We start from the raw sequence: 16,263 nt of genomic DNA on the forward strand, positions 1-16,263 counted from the left end.
AGTAAACACAACACCTCACACTTGCACCCAATATATATTTTGCGAAAATAAACTAAGAGCACGGTACCAATCGTGCGTAGTCACCTCCTAGGGGTAGCCTAATAGGTGATCCATGCAAGAAAAGTAAGATGATATCTAGGGTTTATAAACACGTGAATCTAGATTCTAAGTACTGAAAGAAACTAGCAATCCTAAACAATTAAACAGAGAAATAAACTAGCAATCCTAAGCAAAGAATAAAAATGAAACTAGCAACCTAAGTAAAACGAGAACATACAAGAAGCAATAAAGTGAATACTCGTATTTCAATGACCATTCCTCGACAATGGTGCCAAAAATTTGGTGTAAGTTTTTATGAAATAGATTTTTAAAAGATATTTTATGTAAAAATAATATGAAAACCAAACACCAAATAAATAAAAACTAGCTCGCACGAGTGGTGGAGTCCAAGTCAATCTCAGGGAACGGAAAAAATACTTTGTATTCCACAAAAAAGCTAAACTATTATTTATTGTCTTGAAAATAAAAATTAATTAACTAAATAAGAGTGCGACTCCCTGTAGAGGGCTTAAACAAATAAAAATAAAGTGTCTTATTACAAACCCAAATTGAATTGAATCAAATAAAATAAAAGCCTAAGCTAAAAAGAAAAGAAAAGGTCTTCAGTGCTTGAGCTCTAGTCCCTTCTTTGTTGCTTGAATATTAACTTATGTTCCTTTTTTTTTCTTTGAGGGCTCTCTGAGGGACCTGAAGGGCCTTTTGAGGAGACTTTTTCGAGACCTCAAAGGGCTCTTCGAAGGTACTTTTGAAGGCTCTTCGCATGTCTAAACGCTTTCTTATAAGAATCAAAAGATGAAACACAAAACTATGAAGAAAAACTACGAGAAAATCAAAGGTTAAAATGAAGAAAAATTATAAAAACACTAAACAAACTATGAAATAACTACACTACAAGACAAAATAGTAAAACTAACTATCTAACTAACAAGAACTAAGTTATGAAATAAATTAACTAGCAAATAAATTAGCATAACTAATTAACTAACTAACTAAAAAGCAAAAAAACTAAAACTAAAAGAATCTAATAGACTAAGTGGTGAATGGATTTTCAAAAGTAACAAATAAAAAAATTGAATTACAAATTTAACCTAAACTAATTGCTTTAATAAAAAATCAAGTAAAATACTTAAAATCGAGAATCGGCTATGATGTATTTCAATTAAATAAAATTACCCCAAAATTTAGACTAACCTAATAACGTAAATCAAATGAAACTAATCTAATTGATAAAATAACTAACTTAATCCGTAGCTAATGCAATTAAAAGAAATTATTGCAACTATTCTACTTAAAGGACAATGATCCTACAAAGCTAAATTGGCTAAGAGTTTAATTAAGTTAATTAGTCTAATTTAATCTAATAAACTTAAACTAAATACTAATGATCTAATTAACTAAAAAAAAATTGAACATGAAACATGACTTGTAAAAAAAAATGATTAATTAAAACTAATTATAGCCGTTTAATCGTCTGATAACCGAAAATAAAGAAAAATGATAATTGCTAAAAAATATGGCTGAATTATTTTAAATAAATTAATTTCTAAACTAATTTAATCTACTAAATTAACTAGCTACCAGACCAATCTAATGAACAACATTAACGTGAACCAGAGTTTAGAAATAAACAAAATAACTCACTATTCCTAAATCAGTTATTTTAAGACTAATTAACTAAAAATGATAATTGACTTAAAATAAGTATTTATGATTTAATTGCTGAAAATAAAATTTTTGGAATTAAAAATTACATTAACTAATCAATGAAAACTGAGAATAACTAAATTTACTCTATTTGGATGAATTAAAAAAACTTAAAATAACTAATTATTCAATCTATTTTTCTAAACTACACTATCAATAGAATAACTACTAATTAAAAGAACTAATTATCATGCAAGAAATGTGAAATAGCACGCATTGATTACTCTACTGAACAAGAATACCTAAGCAAGAACGAGATCTAATGATATACTATTAAAAGAATAAAAACAAGAAAAGCAAGAACTCTAATCGGCTATATTAATTTTTTCTATTTAATTAAATCTAATAAATACCAAATTAAAGAAAATATTCTAAATTAAATCTAACCTAGATATGAACCTAGACTGAAATAAAACTCATGAAAGACATAAAACTACTCTATGTTAGATCTACTGATTTGAATAAAATAATCTTATTCTATGCGCAAATCAAGAAAAATGGCTAAACTAGATTAAGCTATATTTTTTCTTTATATTTTCAGATGTTGAATCCAAACTAATCTAATATAAATATGATGAATACACAATGATCAAACAAAATAATATGCAATGATATGATCTATGCTATGCAAAAACGTAAATCTATGAAACTACAGAGAAAAAAAGAAAGAAGAAGAAAACCGTACGATCTATTTCCGATGAAAGGGTTGAGAGAAAGAAGGTAGTCTTTCCTGCTAATATCAAACAAACTTTGCTCTCTCTTTGACAGAGGGGATGAGAAGAACCGGTGACGACGAAGTTCAAAAGAAGGATTGAAAAGCATAAGAAGCAAGAAGAATGAGGTATGCAACCAGTCGATCGAACAACAGGGAGAAAGGAAGAAGGGGAGGCAAAGAGGGGAGAGAGAGAGGAGGCATAGGCTATAGAGAAAAAAAACATGTGCTTTGATAAAAAAAATACTATTTATACTAAGAAAATTAGGTTTACATATTTTTTCAAAAAACTCTAATATATTTTCAAAAATTTCAAAACTATGTTTCTAAAAGACGTGTTTCACAACAATACCTTTACTAAACGAAATAAAATATGACTTAAACACTTCTAAGCTAACTAGAATACTAATTAAAAAGTCTTAAACAAAATTAAACATTGAAAAACACAAGAAAGTATTTAAAAATATGGTTTTTACTTTATTTTTAATTTAGATGCAGTTTCTAAAAAATACTGATAACATTAGGTTTTTAACACAATTTTTCTATGGATCATGCATAAAATTGAATTATTAAAATACAAAATATATGCATGATCATAAAGAAGCAACAACTTTCATGCACCAGCTGGATTCCATCTTGGGTCTTCAACGTGATACAAGACCCGCTAACCATATGGGTAATCACCACAATAACCATATGAATTTAAAAGCAGGTGGGTTAAATGAGAAGGAAAGGAGTTTTGTCTTTTTCTTTTCTTATGGTGAAAGAGCCCTTACAAGAATCAAGTCACTTAATGGGCCCACCTCCTGCGAGGTACAACTCTGGGTTGAGGACACAACCCTAATAAAGCAACAACAACTCCCATGTACCAGCTGGATTCCATCTTGGGCCTTCAACTTGATGCAAGACCTGCTAACCATATGAGTAACCACCACAATAACCCAACCGTGAAAGGAGTTTTGTCAATAGTTGGTATGCTGATGCAGGAGCCTGCTGAACCTGTACAAACTGGTTCTCTCCCTGGCAGCTTATTGGGCTGGTTTCGGGATTCCAAACCCACTTTAATCAAGTTTGGAGCCGGTTCAAGCCCATTCCCAATCTTCTGAGGTCAGGTTTGGTCCGATTTTTTCATCCAAACTAATTCCAAACCCAATAATTTAGATACGTTATCGAGAATAGGTTTGGTTTAACCTCAAATGAAACCCCAAAAAACTCATTCAAATCAACCCAACATAGATTCCTTTTAAAGCTAACCTATATTCTCAAAATAATTTATCCATTTGACCCTAGACTTACCATAATTCATTTGGATCCTATTAAGATTAACTTGGATCCCATTGATTTTATTTAGATCCAAGTGCATCTCAAGATGATTTTTTCTAGCTTTATTGATGTTCTACATGAAGACCCATTTTGTTACATACTACACCGGTTAGTGGATGGTTGGTTTGTACTTGTTTGGACGTTCTTTAGATCGATCGCACCAGTGCTAACAGATTTGTGCCTTTCAGAGGTTCTAATGGTTCATTATTTTTTATAGTTAGAACACAGTTGAAAGAAGCATAAGCAGGATCAAGACTTTGAGGGCAAGTCTTCTTCAATCCAAGACGAATGATGTAGGAGTGGAGAAGAAGATCTGGGTTCATAAAGATTTATTTAGATCTAATTTAATTTAAGGTTTTTATTTGAATTTTTTTATAATTGGATCCTTTTATGTAATGGATCATCTCATATTCAAAGTAGACTTAGGGTTTATCGTGTTTCCCTATAAATACTCATTATACGAATTTTTGAGGGGAATGAAATTTATTGTTTTTCTTGAGTTTATGATTTTTTTTAGTATTTTTTATTTTTTTTTAATTTTCGTGCATAGGAATAACATAACGCAGTTTTATCCTAAATCAAGCCATTTCCATTTACATCATAGGCTAGGTGGCTTTTGGAAATTGCTTTGATTTCTATAAAACCAACTTTTGCATGCATCATAATTAGGGTTGAAAAACTGGGAGAAGTTATTGGTAATTTCGACTCTACCATAACTCGTTCAGACTGGTAAAGTGAGTTTAACGAGTTAAGCGACAAGCAGCTTGTAAATCACGTAACAGTTGAGCTTGAAGAAGGGTGCTTGGATTGGTTCAGTTCATATTATGTGACTGAATGGGCATTACTTTGGGTTGTTTTTCTTAAATTTGACCTCACACATGTGTTCAATATGATTTGCTAGGAGATGATTGTACTGTACGGCAAAAATGTTGTATGTTTTGAAAAATTAGCTCTATGTCCAAAACTACAACTTCTCGGCTGTAAAAGAATATTTTCACCTTTCGTACATGCAGATTTTCATACATCAACTTCTCTCTCAAATATCTAAAGTGTGCAAATTTTCTTCTAAACATGTGAATTTTCTTTCGTACATTTATGCATTTTCTTTGAAATATGAGAATATGCAAATTTTCTCCTAAAATATGCTAATGTTGTATTGTATTTTTCAATTTCTTTTCCCAAATATGCGCTTTTAAAGCAGCACTAAAGGTTTTAATGGTGTATTTGAAGTGTTGCTAAGGGCTTTAGCTCGTTAGAGGCCGATCACTTTTTGAAGTGCCAGTTTTTTCTCAACAAACTCTTTTTATTAAAAATCGTGTAAGGGGCACAAACAAGAATGTGTGAGGACAAAGTTTAGGACATTCATAAATGTGAGAGCAAACATGAGGACATTCACAAATGTGGGAGAAAATTCACATATATAGATATTTGAGAGAGAAATTCGCATATCTAGCAAAAATTTATATGTGCGGAGGGTGAAAAGGTTCTTTTACAATTAAAAAGTTGTAGTTTTGAACATAATTTGAAAATTCTAGAGTTTTTTTAAGAAACATGTCATTTTTTGTACACTACAACCATTTTTCCTAAAAAAAAATTATGACATACTCCATTTATCTTTTATTGATGGGCAAGCTAGGTTAGGCAAGCTGGGTTACTCAATATTAATGTGATAAAAACACTTTTTAACCAGTTATTTACATTATTAATATTATACTATATATGTATCGATATTTTCTCAACAACAACAACAACAACTACGCCTTCATCCCAAAACAATTGGGGTCGGCGATATGAACCAACAAAGAAAATCATTATGGGTCTTCCACATGAATCCTTCTCCTCCATTCATTTCTATCCAATGCCATGTCCTCGGTGAGGTTCAAAGCATTCATATCCTTTCTTATCACCTCCATTCATGTCTTCTTAGGCCTACCCCGACCTCTTTTAACTAATATATTTTCCCATTTCTCCATCCTTCTAACTGGAGCATCATTAGGCCTACGTCGAATATGTCCAAACCACCGTAAACGATTCTCTCTCATTTTATTTTCAATGGGTGCAACGCCTACTTTCTTACGTATCTCCTCGTTCCGAATCTTATCTTTTATTGTATTTCCACACATTCATCTCAGCATACGCATCTCAGCTACACTCATTTTATGAATATGATGTCTCTTGGCAGCCCAACATTCCGTACTATATAGTAAAGCAGGCCTAATAATCGTCCTATAAAACTTTTCCTTCAACCGCAATGGCATTCTACGATCGCACAACACTCCAGTTGCACTCTTCCATTTCATCCACCCAACCTTTATTCTATGATTTACATCTCCATCAATTTCTCCATACTTTTGAATGATAGATCCCAAATATTTGAAAGAATCATCCACCGGTATTTCGTGCTCACCAAGCTTCACTACACTCCCATCACTACTTCGTTGCTTACTAAATCGACATTCCATGTATTTTGTCTTACTCTTACTCAACTTAAAACCTCTTGCTTCCAATGTTTGTCTCCATAATTCTAACTTAGCATTAACCCCAGCTCTAGACTCATCAATCAAAACAATATCATCAGCAAACAACATATACCACAACACATTTTCTTGAATTGATCTCGTAAGCTCATCCATCACTATAGCAAATAGGAAAGGGCTTAAAGCAGATCCTTGATGTAACCCAACCGTTATAGGAAAATTGGTTGTCACCCCTCCACAAGTGCGGACATTGGTTACTACTCCTTCATACATATCTTTAATTATACTAATGTACTTGAGATAAACACCTTTCTTCATCATTGTCCACCAGAGAACGTCCCTAGGTACTCTATCGTAAGCCTTCTCCAAATCAATAAAAACCATATGCAAATCTTTGTTCCTCTCTCTATTTCTCTCAATAAGTTGTCTAAGAAGATGTATAGCTTCCATAGTTGATCTTCCAGGCATAAAACCAAATTGATTCTCCGATATCATGACAATCTTCTTCAACCTAGACTCAATCACCCTCTCCCAAAGTTTCATAGTATGACTCATGAGTTTTATACCACGATAGTTTGTGCAATCTTGTATATCACCCTTATTCTTATATAGAGGCACCAAAGTACTCTTCCTCCACTCATTAGGCATCTTATTTGTCCGCCAAATCTTGTTAAAAAGATTTGTCAACCATTCTAAACCTTTCTCTCCCAAGCATTTCCAAGCCTCGATAGGTATACCATCTGGGCCAACTGCCCTTCTTGATTTCATTTTATTCAAAGCCTCTGCAATTTCTTTCTTTTGAATCTTGCGCATGAAGTCACGATTCATCTCATGAAAAGGAATTGAAAAGTCTCCAAGATCCTGAGCATGACTTTCATTAAATAGCTTATCAAAATAGTCTTTTCATCTCTCCTTAATCTCCTCATCTTTGACTAAAACCCTTTGCGTTTCATCTTTGATACATCTAACCATACCCAGATCCCTCGATTTCCTATCTCTCATCTTTGCAAGCCTATAAATATCCTTCTCACCCTCTTTGGTATCCAACTTGTCATAAACCTCCTTATATACCTTATCCCTCGCGTTTCGAACTACTTTTTTAGCTTCCTTCTTTGCTATCATATACTTCTCCAAATTCTCATTATCACGATTTTTATTTAGATTTCTATAACACTCTCTTTTAACCTTAATAGCTAATTTGACATCCTCGTTCCATCATGATGTATCCTTACCTAGCGGTGCACCGCCTTTAGACTCACCCAATACCTCCTTAGCCACCTTTCTCATGCCACCCGCTATCTTATTCCACATAGATTCTGAATCCTCCTCAAGACACCAATCAACTTCCTTAACTACCCGCTCTACAAACATTCCTTGTTTAGCTTTTTTCAGTACCCACCACTTAATTCTAGGATCTATCATATGTTTATCCCTTTTGCGGTATTGTCTAATTCTAAGATCTAAAATTAAGACTCTATGTTGTGTAGCTACACTTTCTCCCGGTATAACCTTACAATCGATGCAACAACCCCTATCTCTCTTTCTAAGTAGGAAAAAATCTATCTGACTCGTATTAACCCCACTTTTAAATGTTACTAGGTGAGACTCTCTCTTCCTAAACCAAGTGTTTGCTAAGATCATATCATAGGACAAACCAAAATCTAAAATCCTTTCTCCACTTTTGTTTTTTTCTCCTATACCATAGCCTCCATGGATACTCTCAAATCCATCCCTACTAATGCCTACATGCCCATTAAGGTCACCGCCGATGAAAAGCCTTTCTCCATAAGATATCCCTTGTACTACACCATCTAAATCTTCCCAAAATTGACGCTTAATGGAATCATCTAAACCTACTTGAGGTGCATAAACACTAATAATATTAATAATATTCATACCTAATACTAATTTAATAAGTAAAATCCTATCACCCTTCCTATGGACCTCAACTACATTATCTATAAACTCACGACTCATAACAATCCCTACTCCATTCTTATTCCTATTTATTCCTGTATACCAAATCTTATATCCCCAAGGTTCTATCACTTTTGCTTTCTCACCTACCCATTTGGTCTCTTGTAGACATAAAATGTATCGATATTTTCTCAAAGATTTTAAAAAATAAACTCATCTTTAAGATCTTTCTTTATCCATATTTCCCTGAGATGAAGATTTGTGACTGTGTTTTAGTATGGTACAAATCATTTTGCCAACAAGCTGATGCCGATTCTCAATGAATCATTGAGAACCGACCAAAAAATAATTAATAAAATATTATGTGTCAATCAAAATGTGACACATGTTAAAGCAAAGAGAGAGAGGGTGACAACGCCCAAAGAAGGAAGAACAAGTCAGAAGTCCTTCTTTTGCCGTGCGGGGCGGGGCGGGGGACAAGGTCTCCACCCCCACTCCGTCTCAAAATCCTACCCTCCATCCCTGCTTCCATCTTAGCATGGGGTTTGATTTTAACCTCCGTCCCCGTTTCATGTCCTCCACCCCCAGTCCAAACGGGGTGAGGTGGAATGGGCCTCGTTTTCCCTCGGTCTGCCATCATCTCTAAAGAAGGATTGGGGATGGGATGGGATGGGGTAGGGTCGGGCAAAGCGGAAGGACGGGGATGGAGCGGGGTGGGGGAAAGTGTAAGTCCATCCCCAGTCCAAGCGGGACGAGGTGTGGCCTGTTTCCCCCGGTCGACTGCCATCCCTAAGTGGAACTGAAAGCCAAAATGAAAACTGTGAAAGGGGCCAATTCAGCAAGACCAACTATGAATTGGTCTTGCTGAATCGTCTCGGCTGGCTGATTTTTTTAAAGAGCCGAATTCAGGCTCTTTTACCCGTATCAACCTATCAGGGCCGATACGCATCGATACTGAGAACCTTGTAGTAGGTATTGTTGGGCGTTAGACGTGGGATGGGATCATCAAATACCTCTTTTCCAAAACAAGCGGCCCAGCTGTTGGTTTTTGGGGGGTCCCCCTATACCTCTTATTGTGAGTGCGACAGTGTCACATGGTCATTGGTTGATGATGGCTAAATATAAAAAATAATAAAAAGGGAGTAGCAACCAACCCAATTTCAACATTTAAAATTAGTTAACCAGGGCTGAAATCATGTATAAATAGCCTTAAAAATCAGTGGCTAACCTACCTTTTTAGCTCATGTATTTAAAAGCTCTTGGACCTTTTTGCTCAAAAAAGTGCAAAATTTCTACTCATTTCAGAATCTTTTTTCACTTATTATAACCTTTTACTGTTCACCATAAGATTGGATAACATAAAGTTTTTTGGGTGGCACTTCCAAATAAAGAAGATTTGTACTGTGTGACCTCGTACACCAAGGCCAAATTTTTTTTTTTTTGCCCTTAATGCAATCAGATTTGTAGGGTATCCCATGGCAACACTATTTTTGTTTTTGCCAAAAGATTGCTCCAAAGCCTCTTCACGCCTGTTCAACTCATCAACCATGTATATTGGCATCCCTCAAAGCCAGTGGGGTTTTGATGAGACTGTTGCTAGGCAATGCAGTGCACCTGGCTAGGAGATGGTCAAACTTTTTTTTTTTTTTTCATGCGGAACCAAGAAACCACCCTCAAGATCAGGGACCCAGTGGCTGTGTCTGTGTTGTAAACCTGTGGCACACCCCTTGCCCCCCTAGGAAGTTGCCCAACTTTGGCTTTATGCAAAGAGTGTAGCATCTGCACAGCCGAGGCCTGCTCCAACTATGCGAACCCTTTAGGGGCAAGAGTTGGTCAAGGTCTGATAAAAAAAAGACCATGTATGGCTTGGACTAGTCCTAGGTAAAACTAGGACTGTGCCAGACTTAGTTGAGTGCATTCATTTACACTAGACCTTCAAACTAAACAAATCTTTCATGGCGTGTGGAGGGTTTTGATCCTTTTGTTTGGGGAGAATAGTTTCTCAGTGAGCACCTCAAATAAGTCGAGCCCAGCGATACCAAAATTGAACAGCACAAGTGAACTTTTGGGTTTGGATTGAATTGTCTAATTTCAGCTCTTTGAAAGACCTGACTATGGACCCTGCTTGTCTGAAAGCTGGGACAGACTCAACTCTTTACCTCTATATAGGTGATAAGAACATTTTGGTCCCCTATCCTAAGGAGTAGTTCTATGGCGTTTCTTGAGAAGGGTGTCCTTAAACTGGATGAAGAAGGCCAAAGCATCAGAGGATCAGATTGACTTAAAATATCTCCGATTCTGCAGATCAGAAAGAGAAGGAAAATGGTGGTGCATAAAGTTGCAAACTCATAGTCACAAATATCGTCACTTCAGATTTTCAAAAACCAATACAATCCCGCAAAAGTGATATTTTGAAAATATCACTTATTTTGAAAATATCACAATGATATCGCGTTATTAACATGATATTTGTATTTTTTATATTTTAATGTTTTTACTTTTATTTTGTCATATATTTTAAATTTTATATAATCGATATTTCCCCAAATTCTTTTTCTAAAAAACTATTTTAACTTATTGCACGATTTTCTTTTTCCGAGAAAAACCCCATAACGAGATTTGTGACTGTCACAAACTGAGAGATTGAATCAGAAACTCTGAAATACTCCACTAAAAAATAGAAACTCTGCAAAAGAAGGGGGCCGCTTTGCAATTTGCAGAAAAGGGTGTCCTGCTAGTTAGTTTTCATGGGTTGGGCTGCGTGAAACTCTTAAATAAATGAGGGCTTGAATTGCTAAAAATCCAAAGAACATAAAAAGTAGCAAAAAAAGTGAAAAAGCGAATCAAAATATCTGCGGGTAAGGCTTCCACGTGGACACTTGAACCGGGCAGTGTGGCCATTGTGAATCTGTGATGCACTTTTTCAGCGGTAACCAAAAGCGTTAAACTTTAAATCTAGATAGAATCTGCACATCAAGATATTTCCACGCCCCCAACAAGTCTCTCTCTCTCTCTCTCTCTCTCTCTCTGTACAATCTGATTGCATCTGATCAACAGATGAAAATCGGTTCTGATTATATGGTTTTCTTTGTTCTTGAATCTGAAGAAGGCCATCTTTCTTCTGTCTAGTTTTTGTGGCAGATTTGAGGTATGTAGAGACGTTTGTCATGATTTTCTTTGGTTCTTATGATGTGATTCCAGGAAGAAAGGGTTATCTTTGTTTTGGGAATTTAATAGATGGGTTTTGAGCAATATAGGGAAGGACTTATGTTGTTGATTATGTTAGGCGAATTTGGGCTGTTTCCACCATGTTGGTAACTTTTGAATGAGGAGAGAAGAGCCCTAGTTATTGAATTTTTGGTTGGTGTCGGATAGAAGCGTGGTTGGTGGTGGTGATTCTGGTTCCTGAATGGGGGAAGACGACGAGATGGCGGTTTTTGATGTGGCTGAGTGGGAGGAGGGATTGCCGAGCTTGGAGGATTTGACGCCTCTTTCGCAGATGCTGATCCCGCCGGAGCTCGCTTCGGTGTTCAGCATCACGCCGGCGCCTTGTCGGAGTGAGGTGGATGTGAACCGTGCTTTGCAGGATACCGTTGTGAAACTCCGGCGCCAGGCCGGGATCGGGGCGTCCACCAACAATTTGAAATCGCTTCCTTCGTTCTTGATGTGTAATGGTAATGGTTCATTTGTTCCCGAAGGCGAGGATGGTGGGAGTGGTGGTGACCCCTGTTCCCCAAGAGAGGATGGTGAAGGCAGGAAAGGCCGGAGCTTTTCAGACAGGGAGGCAGATTCAGGGTTGATGCCTGAGAATTGGAACGGTGATCAGTCGGCCCGAACGTTGAAGAGGCCACGGTTGGTGTGGACTCCCCAGCTGCACAAGAGATTTATTGATGTCGTCAGTCATTTGGGTATCAAGAATGCGGTGCCGAAGACGATTATGCAATTGATGAATGTGGAGGGATTGACAAGAGAGAACGTGGCGAGCCATCTTCAAAAGTATCGGTTGTATCTCAAGAGGATGCAGGGCTTCTCCAACGAAGGGCCATCCTCTTCCGATCAGCTCTTCGCTTCAACCCCTGTGCCAAACAATCTTGCAGGTCCATCTTTCATGGCTGGTCATGGCGAAGAAGCATCAGGACATATTCCAATACCGGTGCCTTATGTTGCACCTTTCGTCTCAATGCCTGTTGTTGGGGTAACACAGAGCCATGGCCCTCTGCCAATGCCTGTAGGTGCCCCTGGTGCGTATAATATGTTTGAGACACCCCCCTATAATGGGTATGCTAGAAATTTTGTTCCACAGATGATGTCATCTGGGGAGCAGCATAGAGATTGGTCATTGAACAAGTTCGAGTCTGTTATGCGATATCCTCATGTTACTCCTAACCATAAATGAAGAAAATATTTGGCCTACTTTTTTTCATTTCATTATCCAATACTTGTTGCTTTCTTGGTGTGACCTCCATTGATATTTGAAGGTGTAACAGCAAATTTTCAGTATGGATCCTTTGTAATGATTCTTATTGCATCGAATAAAGTCCATGTTAAATGACCTCCACATTCCAAGTTAATTCTGTCTATTGTGGTCTGTTGTAACATTATCTCTTTATCCTTTAAGAATATCAGAAATTTGTAGATGTTGACTATTTTTCAGTGGTTTCTGGCCATGCATCTTTATCTCATATTCCCGTTATTCAGAATGGTTTTGTATGTGCTTAGGTGCAGGACCTATCCATGGGGCCATTTATTCTAGCACTGCTCGTGCTCAAGTACTTCCTTTAACTTGTGTGCTAGATTAGCGAGTTCCCGTTTGTGTTGCAAAGCTGAAACCTAAGATCTTTCTGGAGATATAATTCTAGTCCATGCTGGCTCAGGTAAAAAATTGACCACCTTCTTTTGAGAAGACTCCTGCTTATGTAGTAGTATGAGCCTTAAGGACAAATTCTTGTGTTCCCAATTTCTTTTCATGCCTTATTTTTTATGATGAATAATTAATTAAAACATATTTGGGTGGACAACGTACTGGTATTACTAAGCTGAATTTGACTATATATGCGTTCACCATTACAAGCCTGGTTGGAATTACTTTTGCTCTCGCACAGTTTCATTTGGTATTTCTTCACCTTGATCTGATGTTTCTCTTTTTTCCCCCTCTAACTTTAGACATCAATTGCGAGCTGAGTTCTTTGAGTGTGTTTTGGTTACTTTTAGTTGTGTTTAGAACCGTCGCAATCTTAGGAGAAAATGTGTTTTTTTTTTCTTGTTCCTTGTGAATCTTATCTTGTCCTACATGAATGCATTCAGCCGGTAGATATTTGTGATGAGGCTCTATAAGCCAAAGACGTAAGGCTGAGTTTTTACTCATGAATTTGTATATGCATACGAGTCATAATTGTTGGAGTTATCTGCTGGAGAAGAAGAAGAAAAGTTAACGAGATATATGGATATGAGTTATAATTCTTGGAGTTATCTGTTAGGGAAGAAAAAGAAGAAAAGGTAACAAGAATGAATTTGTTGTTTTGTAAGTAATTTTACTTTAAAATGTTGAGGATTACTGTTTTCACTGTCATAAACTTTTTTAAAGTCGTTTTATTTGCTCATCATTTTTCATTTCCTATTTCCCATCTTTTAGTTTTATGAATTTTCCAATTGAAGCCTGGGAAAAGCCAAAAGAAAAATTGGAAAAGAAAAGAAAAACAACTTCCAATCTTTCAACATTTCCAAAGATTTTCACCTGAAAATTACTATTTCTAGCATTGGCTAATTCATGCTATTGAAGTCTTCACCACAATGGGCTGAATATAAAGGCTGTCCATGACAATGCTCTTGAATTATTCATAAGTTTGACTTTTTTTTTCCTTGTTTGAAATGGGAAAAATGAAAAGGTCTTATCAAGTGGCAGAAATGCATTCAATCTGGTTACATCTACCTCAATTGAGTCTTATCAGGATAGAAATGGCAGAAATGCATTCAATCTGGTTATACATCTACTCAATTGCATCAAATAAGCGACTTGGTTATTTGCAACTGAAGCTGTCAATTAAGCTTATTGATGTTTGCTTAGCTGCACAGTGTAATGGAATAGACCGGTAACTCTATATTAGTCTATCAACTGAAGCTAGTAGCAATCCTGATGAAAACAGAAATATCCTATTGTAAAGTCAGCCAAAAATCTTGAGAAGAATATATGTTGGACAAAATTGTTCGTGAAGGTTAGAGGTATGTACACATGTTTAGATCAACTCAAGATTCTTCAGTATATATAGCTAAGAGCCACTCAAGATAAAGATTTGACAAGAAAAAAACCTGAATCTTACAAGAGAGATGCACATGTGTGTGCGTGAGTATGAAGGGAGATTAAATAAAGATAAAGTGATTGAACTGAATTTTAGATAGGTAGTTTGACAACAAGAGTCATTAATCGTACTCTGGCAACTTTGCATAAGAGTTTGGTTTTTTTGGGGGTGACAGTGGAAAAGTTGCCAGATAAGTCACCCTTAGGTTTTGGAAGCAGGAACATAATAGGAAAAGTTAAAGTAGGGAAGAAAAAATTGAAACTTTCCCATCTATTCCAAACGAGAGAAAAATTCTTAAAAGAAAGTTTTTCTAAAAACTCATATTTTTTATTGGAAAAATTCTTCCACGGGAATTTTTCCTATAAAAAATTTTCTTTTTGCATTATGGTAACCCCTTGCCCTCAAAGTATCTCACTCCGTCAGCTGCCACTTTGCTGCCTTCCTTCATCTTCATCTCCTCCATTTTCCTCTCTCTCTCTCTCTCTCTCTCTCTCTCTCTCTCTCTCTCTCTCTCTCTCTTTGTTGCAGCAACGGTCCACCATTTTGCTGTTTCTCATCTTAGGTTCTGCAGTTACACATTCCATATATGAAAACTGCCATTGTATCTTCTTTGGTGGGCCCTTCTTCTCCTTGAGTTGCTCTAACTCGATCAATAATGAATTATAGGTTGAGCTTATGGAGACCATAATTGAATCTTTAATGCCATTCACGACGGATGGATGGAACCTCTGTGCATGTTGCTGCCCACCAATTAGGACGATGGAGATGGAAGGAGTTGCTGCCCACCAATTGTTTGTGGATATGTCTCAAGAAACATTTTGAGTTTTAACAAGTGGGTACACAATATTATCACATTTATCATATTTTTCCAACTTGATTTTCTCATGTGACACAAACGAGAGAAATTTTTTCATACAAAGAAGTTTTCATATGAGAACTCATATGTAAAAAAAAAAAATCCCGTGAGATTGTTTCTCACTTCCAAACGTGCCCTTACTACCACTGCACAGAACAATACATGAGATTTTCACCTCATATGGCTCCTCATTCAATTATTTTGAAAGAATTGGATCATTTTCCTCGTTCGAGAATCTCTTCCCTTTTTCTACTCCATCCTGAAGAGTAACTAGGAACAATTCTTTGCTCAGGTGCTTCACTCTAAGGCAAAATGGTATAAATTCACATCTGCATCACCTGAAACCAAGAGAAAAAGGAGAGGAAGAGACGAAAGAGGGGTTGCAAAAACTCTCCACATGAGTCATATGAGGTTGCGGAAACTCTCCACATGTGTAGGGTTCTCTTTTAATAAAATATAACTGATCCTATGTATAAGTACAAAATTGCCCCTTGTATAACATACAATTTAATATTTAACTAAGGGGCAAAGCTGAAAACATGATATACATTAAACAACACATTACATAAAGGGACGTCAATCTGGATCTAGATGTAGATATGGATCCAGATGTAAATTTGGATCAAGATCCAATGTCATGTCTCAACAACTTCCCTTAAGTTGTACATGGTGAGAATCATGGACAACTTGCTCTTTAAATACCAAAACCTATGTTTGCTTATCTCCTTTGTGAACAAGTCTGCCACTTGATCTTGAGTTCCAGTATAATTTTATCACTTTCTATCTTGCTCTTGATGAAGTGTTGATCTATCTCAATGTGTTTTGTCCTTCCATACTGTATTGGATTAAGTAAAATCTTAATCACACTTTGGTTATCACAAAATAAAATGAAACTCGATGTCTGCTGATTTAGATCAG

The 16,263-nt window shown here is 36.2% G+C and overlaps 1 protein-coding gene across 1 annotated transcript; it reads left to right on the forward strand.

The window, feature by feature from the left end:
• The first annotated feature begins 11,179 nt into the window (after positions 1–11,179).
• Positions 11,180–12,745, forward strand: LOC149839871 (transcription factor PCL1-like). Its single transcript, XM_090004262.1, has one exon. The coding sequence runs from the start codon at positions 11,603–11,605 to the stop codon at positions 12,587–12,589; it is 987 nt and encodes a 328-aa protein (XP_089860388.1). The 5' UTR covers positions 11,180–11,602; the 3' UTR covers positions 12,590–12,745.
• The last annotated feature ends 3,518 nt before the right edge of the window (positions 12,746–16,263 follow it).

Source organism: Nuphar pumila, chromosome 4 (assembly GCF_984573655.1).
Source record: "Nuphar pumila chromosome 4, dmNupPumi1.hap1.1, whole genome shotgun sequence".
Lineage (NCBI taxonomy): Eukaryota > Viridiplantae > Streptophyta > Magnoliopsida > Nymphaeales > Nymphaeaceae > Nuphar > Nuphar pumila.

Bases quoted from the DNA above. Each gene is read 5' to 3' on its own strand.
- LOC149839871 (XM_090004262.1), top strand. From the start codon at position 11,603: ATGGGGGAAGACGACGAGATGGCGGTTTTTGATGTGGCTGAGTGGGAG.